This window comes from Cicer arietinum, chromosome 2, assembly GCF_000331145.2.
Source record: "Cicer arietinum cultivar CDC Frontier isolate Library 1 chromosome 2, Cicar.CDCFrontier_v2.0, whole genome shotgun sequence".
Classification (NCBI taxonomy): domain Eukaryota; kingdom Viridiplantae; phylum Streptophyta; class Magnoliopsida; order Fabales; family Fabaceae; genus Cicer; species Cicer arietinum.
In genome coordinates this window covers 15,999,382-16,008,811 of record NC_021161.2, presented here as the reverse complement: position 1 = coordinate 16,008,811, position 9,430 = coordinate 15,999,382, and the positions used below count along the sequence as shown (strand labels likewise).

At 32.7% G+C, this 9,430-nt stretch overlaps 1 protein-coding gene across 1 annotated transcript; it reads left to right on the top strand.

Moving 5' to 3' along the window:
* The first annotated feature begins 468 nt into the window (after window positions 1-468).
* LOC140919365 (secreted RxLR effector protein 161-like) lies at window positions 469-6,473 on the top strand. The gene is made up of 3 exons (XM_073365374.1): window positions 469-521; window positions 5,597-5,957; window positions 6,366-6,473. The coding sequence occupies exons 1-3, from the start codon at window positions 469-471 to the stop codon at window positions 6,471-6,473; spliced, it is 522 nt and encodes a 173-aa protein (XP_073221475.1).
* Window positions 6,474-9,430: the final 2,957 nt, after the last annotated feature.

Here is a 9,430-nt window from a genome sequence, read left to right as displayed (position 1 = left end):
AGAGGTGAAAGATGTATTTGATCAAGTGTGATCAAGAAAGAAAGTACAAAAGCAGAACCTTTTGTGTTGAGCATATTAGTGGAAATCTCATAGATTATGAGGATTTGACGTAGCTCAGGTTGGGTGAACCAAATACTTCTCTTGTGTGATCTTCTTAACTTTTTTCTTTTATTTATTAAATATTCACATATCACACTTCACTTGCTATAGCATTTAGTTAATTTATTTCAAATCTTAACCCATCTAGAACATTTTGGTTATTCAATCTCTTATTACCAAGATTATTCTTGAGTATATTAAATTAAGTGTATGAATTAAAATTTAAAAAGGAGGTCACAATTGAAATTCCTTTTTCTTGTGACATTTATTGCTCTACTTCAAGAAAGTGGTTGGTGGTGGTGGATGGAGATGATGGTGATACCGTTCAAATATTAAGGGTCAGTGATTGGTGGATGTGGTCGGTTTTAGATGGGTGATCGAAAGTCGGAGGTCGTGGTCGGTGATGGTGATGGTGGTCGGAGGTGGGTGGTCAATGATGGTGTTTGATGGTTGTTGGAGTGATGCTTACATCTATTGATGATGACATATTAATTTTAAAACAAAAACAAGAATTATAAAATATATATTTTTGGTATTGAGTTTTACGGAAAATCTGTTTAGCAATCAAGTAAAATTTCAACTCAATCCCATTTTTGCCAAATATGTTTTGGTTTTAATATCGACTTTCAAAATAGAAAACCGAAAACTTACAACCAAATCTAATGGGCCCTTAATTCTCGTGATTTTATTTATAGGGTTCTATATTTAGTGCGGAGGTAGTAGATGGCATGGAATTGGTTTAATTTAATTATGATCTATTTGGTTCAGCGAAGAGGAGGGGAGGGGAAGAGAGAGATTTTTAATGGTTTTGTGTTTGGTTCAAGGAAAGTAGGGAATTTGAAATGGTTTTTAAGTTATATTAACATCTTCCCTCTCCTCCAAATCCCCCAAAATAGAGGGAGAACAAAACAACTTTACGAAGGATTTTGCGAATAACATTAGAATATTCTCTCTCTTTTAAATTTTAAACCAAACACAATTTTTTCAAAATATTTCATCCCCTCTAAACTCTTCCAACCAAACACAGCCTTATGATATAATACATGTGAATAACATTATAATTTTTTTGTCTTCCTATTGATTATGAATTATTTGGATTCGTAGATCCTTTTAGACATACATATACCTCAATAACCACACAATTTCCAAGACTTTCTTTTTTGTGATGCCATCTTTTGTTCTTAATGGTTTCTTTATAAAAATACCCTTATAATTTACTAATTAAAATGTAATTTATTTCTCTCAATCTCTCTCTTATGATATCAATAATCATAGAAATAAATATATAAAAGTAACACTTTTTATTACTAAATATATATTTTTTAATATGTATAAACTTTGTTGGAGGGCCTTATTGTAAAGAATAGAGGGATGGAGTGTCTTTTATCAAGGATATGAATGGATTTTTATACTTTTCCAATTATGCTTTACATTATTGTTAGAGAAATGAAGGTATTTCTAATAGAAAACTCTCCATTTTCTTGATACTTAATGTCAAGTACAATGAGGTATTTATAGGTACAAATAGAAAACTCTAAACATATTTCTAGGAGCTTCTTAATTAATACCCATTTCTAGATACTTCCCATAATTTTATTTAATTAAAGCACTTCTAGATTCTTACACGAAAATTCTACATGGTTTTAGAATTATCTAATTTCAAATTAGTAATAGCATTGTTCCCCCTTAATTTGAAATTTTCTTCTTTATTCCATGTCTTGATCTTAGCCTTTGAAAGTCTTCAAATGTTAACAGCTTTGTAAAAATATATGCAAGTTGACATTGTTACATCAATTGGCATCAGAGCCAGTCTCTAAGAAATAAACACCCAAAAAGTGTTAGAGCAAAAGATTCAAGAAGATAATGTAAAAAGCTAAATACATTACTGAAGGAGGGTCATCAAACAGACCACCATACTTTGATGGCTCAGATTATTATTTCTGAAAAAAAAAAATGCAATTGTTCTTAAAATCACAAGACACTGGTATATGGTGAATCATCATAGATGAAGACTTCATACCAATAGTAGATCAAACTGATGCAACATCTGCTGAAAAGAAAGAAGCAGAAAGAAAGAAGCAGATTGGACAGTAGATGAAAAATCTAAGGTACTCCTAAACTCAAAAGCTCAATTATTTTTATCATGTGGTTTAAGCAGAGAAGAAAGTGAAAGAGTAGATGAGTGTGACACTACAAAGAAAGTATGGGACACACTGTAAACTCATCATGAAGGAACAAGCCATGTTAAAGAAACAAGAATTGACATTGACATTCGAAAGTTTGAATTATTTGAAATGAACGAAGGAGAAACAATCAATGAAATGTACTCAAGTTTCACAACCGTAGTGAACGAAATACGTTCTCTTGGCAAAGCTTATTTAGTACAAGACAAGGTAAGAAAGATCATGAGATGTCTTCTAATCATGTGGATACCAATGGTGACAACCATAAGTCAAGCCAAAACTCTTGAGGTACTAGGCCTGGAAGGACGTTCTCCTTAAAACTAAAGTTGAAATTCCCAAAAATGATTTGTCAAATTTTATTAAAGCTACTGAAACTTTTCAAAGAATCATGGGATCTCAAGTTGGAATATTTGATAAAGCTGGTCTTGGTTTTGATAAAATTCAAAAAATCAAAATGTATGAAAACTTTTTTGTTCTTAAAAGGAAAGAAGAAAAATGCAAGATTAAATGTTCATAATATTGCAACAAAATTAGACATCTGGAATTTACATGTTATTTTAAAAAAAAAAAGATGAAAAAATCAAGAACAAAAAGATCTTCAGAAAAGAAGAGCATTTTGGAACAAAATAAAAATTTCTCAAAAACTGGAAAAAGGAGAACATTCTCTAGTAAATATAGTAAAAGAAGAATGTTCTTGAGCTTTACCAAAAACAAGTTACAACTCAGCTGACTAAACCTCTTTCAAAACAAACTACTAGATATTCCTCTAGGTCCAAGAATGGCCACTCTGAGATAACATATAACATTAAAAAGGAATCAGATTTTAACATTAACACTCCAGGACTCAAAACTAAGTGGGTACCTAAAGTTAATGGAACAAATCATGCATGATGGTTTTCAAGATATCAAGAAAAGATCATGGTTCTTGGACAGTGGTTGTTCAAGACATATGACGGATGATAAGAATCGTTTCATGTCATTCATCAAAAAGGATGGAGGATCCGTAACATTTGGCAACAATGATCAAGTAAAAATCAAAGGCAAAGGAACTATAGGTAAAATAAATTATGCCAAAATCAATGATGTTCAATATGTTGAAGGATTGAAACATAACCTTCTCAGCATTAGTTAACTCTGTGATAATGGCTTTGAAGTTATTTTCAAACCAAACATATGTGAAGTGAGAATGGCAAATTCTGGTGAAATTATATTTTCTGCATCTAGAAAGAAAAACCTTTATATTTTATACATTGAAGAACTACCAGTTGAATCCTGTCTCATGTCTATAAATAAAGACAATTGGATATGGCATAAAAGAACTGGACATGTAAGCATGAAAACAATTTCAAATTTATCAAAATTAGATCTTGTTAGAGGACTTCCTAAAATAAACTTTGAAAAAGATAAAATATGTGAAGCTTGTACAAAGGGAAAACAAGTTAAGAGTAGTTTTAAATCAAAAGAATTTATATCAACCAAAAAACCTCTTGAACTACTTCACATTGATCTTTTTGGTCCCATCAAAACTACTAGTCTAGGAGGTAAGAAATATGGATGTGTTATCATTGATGATTTCTCTATATACACATGGGTACTATTTTTAAAACAAAACGATGATGCATTTGATGCCTTAAAAAACTTCTGTAAAAAGGTTCAAAATGAAAAGGAATCCAATATAATCACTATGAGAAGTGATCATGGAGGTGAATTCATTAATGCATCTTTCAAAATATTTTTTGATGAATTGGTATATCTCATAATCTATCTTGTGCAAGAAATTCTCAACAAAATGGAGTTGTTGAAAGAAAAAATAGAACTTTGCAAGAGATGGCAAAAACAATCTTGGAAGAATCAAATGTTGAAAAGTATTTATAAGCATAACCTATAAACACTTCTTGCTATATTTTGAATCGTGTTTCAATTAGAAAAATCATAAACAAAACACCCTATGAGATCTGGAAAAATAGAAAACCAAACATTTCATATTTTCACATCTTTGGTTGTTATTGCTACATCTTAAACAACAAAGATAACTTGAGAAAGTTTGATGCAAAATCGGACAAAGCTATATTTTTGGGATATTCAAAAGAATCTAAGGGATATCGTATCTTTAATTTAAAAACCAAAACTGTTGAAATAAGTTTGCACATATTATTTGACGAGTTTGATGATCTTGATTTAAAAAAGAAAGACGATGAGGAGGAAAAACAATCTGAGCAAACACAACAGATTGTTCTCCTGGAAAACGAGATTGATAAACAATCTCCGTTTCAAACTCCTCCTAGAAGTTGGAAACTAATAGATGATCATCCTCATAACCAAATCATTGAAGATACAGCTGATGTCATTAGAACAAGACTGTCATTTATAAATGATGAAAACAACAACATGGCAATGATATCTCAAATGGAACCAAAATCCACCAAAGAGGCTATAATTGATCAATCTTGGATTGATGCAATGAAAGAAGAACTTCTTCAATTAGAAAATAATGAAGTCTGGACCCTTGTTCTGGATCCAGTAGATCAAACAATCATTTGAACACAATGGGTTTTCAGAAACAAGCTAGATGAAGAATGAAAGGTTGTAAGAAACAAAGCAAGGTTAGTTGCTCAAGGTTATAATCAACACAAAGGAATAAACTATGATGAAACTTTTGCTCCAATTGCAAGGTTGGAAGCCATATGAATCCTTCTTGCATATGCATCATATAAACATATCAAACTTTTTCAAATGGATGTTAAAAGTGAATTTTTAAATGGCTTTTTAAATGAACAAGTTTATGTTCGTCAACCTCTCGGTTTTGAAGATCAAAAGAAACCAAATCGTGTTTTTAAACTCACCAAAACCTTGTATGGTTTAAAGCAAGCTCCTAGAGCTTGGTATGAAAGATTAAGTTCTTTTTTGATCAAAAATGGTTTTTCCCGTGGAAATATTGACACAACACATTTTAAGAAAACACATAAAATGATCTTTTCATTTCAAGTGTATATAGATGATATTATTTTTGGATCAATAAATGAAAAATGTGAATATTTTTAAAAACTTATGCAAAATGAATTTAAAATAAGCATGATGGGAGAATTGAGATATTTTCTTGGTTTAAAAATAAAGCAACTTAAAAATGGAATTTTCATTTGTCAAGAAAAATATATCAATGATCTTTTGACTAAATGCAAAATGAGTGAAGCCAAGATTATGACAACTCCCATGCATCCATCATCTTCATTAGATAAAGATGAAAATGGACAATCAATTTCTGAAAAAGAATATAGGGGTATGATTGGCTCATTACTTTATTTAACTACAAGTAGGCCTCACATTGTCTTCGCAGTAGGATTATGTGCTAGGTTTCAATCTTCACCAAAAGAATCTCACCTAGCTGCCGTGAAAATAATTTTTCGTTATCTTATTGATACTACTGATCTTGGCCTTTTGTATAGCAAAGGTTCTCAATTTGATTTTGTAGCTTATTGTGATGTCGATTATGCTGGTGACAAGATCGAAAGAAAAAACACAAGTGGTGCATGTCAGTTCTTAGGAGAAGCGTTGATAAGCTGGTCATGTAGAAAGAAAAACACGATTGCCATATCCATCACTAAAGCTAAATACGTTTCAGCATTAGATTGTTGCTCCCAAGTCTTGTGGATCAAAAATCAACTTGAAGATTTTTCAGTAAGATATTTTCACATTCCAATATATTGTGATAATACTAGTGTCATTAATCTATCTATGAATCCTATTCAACATTCCAGATCTAAACATATCGAAATAAAACATCTTTTTATTAGGGATCGTGTGGACCAAAAAGATATTGAATTAATATTTGTTGATACAAAGAATCAGTTAGCTGACATTTTTACAAAACCTCTTGTTGAAGAAAGCTTCAATTCAATCAAAGAACGCTTAAAAATCATCAAAAATCCTGCTCAAGATCGTTAAAATTAAAACCAGAACATTTTGATCATAACGGAGAAAGTTCTCCGTTTTGAGCTTCTTTGCTCAAGAACGATCTTCGTTTTTCATCATAAAAAACTTTCAAAATCAGCTTTTAAACTGAAATGTCTGCTAACTTTTCAAAAGGTAACGGCTACCCATGCCACACCTGCCGCATCTTTCCGTTTTCCTCCTTCCCAACACTCAACTGACCAATCCATCAAATCACATGTGTGGCACTCTCTCCACTCTTAATCCAACTGCATTCTTTCAAGAACATTCATCCTTCTACACTAACCAACAACTTCAACCTTTTTCTGCAAATATTCATCTTTTATGTACCCTTCATCAGTAACCCTTATTTTTTTTTTTTCAAAAATGGCTTGCACCAAAATGTCAGCACGCAAAAACGCTAGCTTACCAACATCTTCATCATCTCCTTCTCCATCTCAAGATCGTTCACCATCACCTCCACCTAGACCAACACCCCCATATTCATCTTCAAAGAGAGCATTCTCTGATTACATGTCTTCACCACCATAATCTAGTCCCCTTCCTATCACACTGGAACCACTCACAACCATTCTTCCGCCATTATATCAATGCCCTCTTCCTTCAAGCAGTTAAGCCTCACCCATCTTCAAAAAATCCTCAACCCTAGTTCCAACACTTCATCCTCCAAACGAAGATCAATGCGTGTTCTGGCAGGTAATGGTATTTCAAAAACAAAAAATAAGGACACCACAATCTATACCATTTCTGATGATGATTCTAAACCCTCACTACCACCACAAAATCTTAAATCACAAAATTTTTCTCCCTCAAAAACTTGCAAACCAAAATCCCCAGAAATTTCAATATCCCCAAAAATCTCACAAACCCCGACAACTTCAAAATCCTCAAAATCTCCTTCAAAAATGTTTTCATCCAAAACCACCTCCTCTAAAACTAAACCCACAATTCCAAAATCTACCTCATCTTCAACTCTATCTCAGTTTTTAGCCTCTAAAAAATTAAAAATTCCTCAAATTTTTTTTAAGAAAAGTTCAACTCAAGAATGTTCTTCGTCCCAACTCCCAACTCAAGAACATTCTCCACTCAAAACTCAAGAACGTTCTCCACTCGAGAACGTTCTCTAGTCAAAACTCCAAATCCAAAATCAACAAAAACCTCCAAAACAACAACCACAAAACCCTCCACCAAACCTTCTTCTTCCAAAATCCTAATTCGACCTCTAATTCCTTCAAAATTTAAAAACACTATATGTTGAAAAATGGTCTCAACGACCTATTGGCATTGGTCGGGATTTTAGCTTTGAAAACCTACAAGTTGAAGAAATCTCCATTCAACATCATACAAATGCACTTGGATGGACTGATTTTCTTAATATTTCTGACTGCTACTACCCTGAGGTCATTCGAGCATTTTACTGCAAAGTTGAAGCATTTGCAGATAAATCCCTCATTGTCTCAACATTAAAAAGTATTGAGATTCGACTCAAACCTTTAATTATGGCAGAAATCTTAAACTACCATCTAAAGGCCCAACAGTTTTTGGAAAACATTGGTACACAACCTTGAACACCACCAAAGAAGAAGTGTTTCAAGAACTGTTTATTGAAAGGTCTACAAATAATTTCTTAGCTGACCTAAAATCACTTCCAAAAATCTTCAACAGTATAAGTCAACACTCCATCCTTCCTCATTATGGCAGCCACGAATTTGTCTCTAATAATGATGAACTAGTCATTTATCATCTTCTTCATTGCAAGAAGCTAAATCTGCCTTAACTTATAATCCAACATATCATTGCTGCAATTCACAAGGATTATAAGAGAAATTTCGTTCCATATGGTATGATTTTCTCCAAAAAATTTAGGCATTTTCGTATTCCTCTGTTGACTGAAATTTCCAACATTAAAATCTCAAAATTCTCATCCAAAAACATCTCACATATGAAACAAATTCCCACTATTCCATCCTCACCAAAATTTGCTTTTAATCCGTCTGCAAATAAAAGGAAAAGGTCTGCACGCACCTCTGTTGACAACACTGAGCAGTGCTCACCTCAAGAACGTTATTCCCCTCTCTAACATGCTGAAGAACGTTCTCCGTCTCTACCTGTTCAACAAAATCTGAATCATATCCTTGATCAAGTATTTCCTCCAACATCTACTATTCCATCATTCACAAATCAATCCTCTCAAGGTAATTTATGTCATCCACTTCAAATTCAGCACACCTCTATGATGTCACCAGCCTTTGTGTCCCCACAAAAAACATCTTCTTCTATCTTTGGAATAAGCCGATATTTGGTCTTTCCAGATTTAGACATAGATGGCCCATTTGTGCCTCATCATTCTGCTCCTACAAACTCTATTCCTCACATCAATACTTCATTTTCCACCTTATCTACATTTTGTACCACTGTTGCTCCATCACAAAATACTCCTCTCACCACTCCAATTGATGATGAACAACATCCTTCTAAAAGGACCAAAATAGAAAGGGAAACATCCAAAACATATAAGGAAATCCCCATAATCTTTGTTGCCTTTCAAACCATCATAGATAGGCAAGCTCATCAGGACAAAGGGCGGGCTATTTTGCGGAACTGGATGGCTACTTAGCTTGGTCCCAAGCTCGGACTTGAGCCTCCAATACCTAATCCTCCTCCAATTTTTCCTGACATACCTCAGTTGTCATTGTCTCCATCTTCTAAGGGGTCTTCACTTTCATTGTCTTTCTAATTTAGCTTTAGGTTAACTCTCCTGTTCCTTTTTGCTATGACAAAGGGGGAGAAGTTATTTATATTTTAAGAATCAGAAGTTATTTTTGTATGACTACTTACTACTTTTGTATTTTTTTTTTGAACCACCTTGTAATGATCTAGATCTTTATTGGTTTATCAATGAAAAATTATTATTTGTTTTGATGATAATTAAACATGTTTTGTCATCATAAAAAAGGGGGAGATTGTTGAGACAAAATCCCAAATTAATGTTTTGATGATAATTAAACAAAAAGTTAATTAAGACTTCTAATTATGATTCTAAGTGTTTTGGTATTTAACATGTGTATTTAAGTTTGTTAAAATAAGATAGGTACCGAGCATTACAAAGAAAATTGTATTAAAATCAAGAAAGCAAAATCAGCAAAACGAATAACGTTCTTGATAGATTTCTAGAAAACGAAGAACTTTCGAAGGTTTGG

Excerpts from the sequence above, each read along its gene's own strand:
- LOC140919365 (XM_073365374.1), top strand. The coding sequence starts at position 469 with ATGGGTGATCGAAAGTCGGAGGTCGTGGTCGGTGATGGTGATGGTGGT. Across the intron at positions 522-5,596 it reads GATGGTGATGGTGGTCGGAG|GCCTCACATTGTCTTCGCAG; the intron begins GTGGGTGGTCAA and ends AACTACAAGTAG. Across the intron at positions 5,958-6,365 it reads ATCAACTTGAAGATTTTTCA|GTAACGGCTACCCATGCCAC; the intron begins GTAAGATATTTT and ends ACTTTTCAAAAG.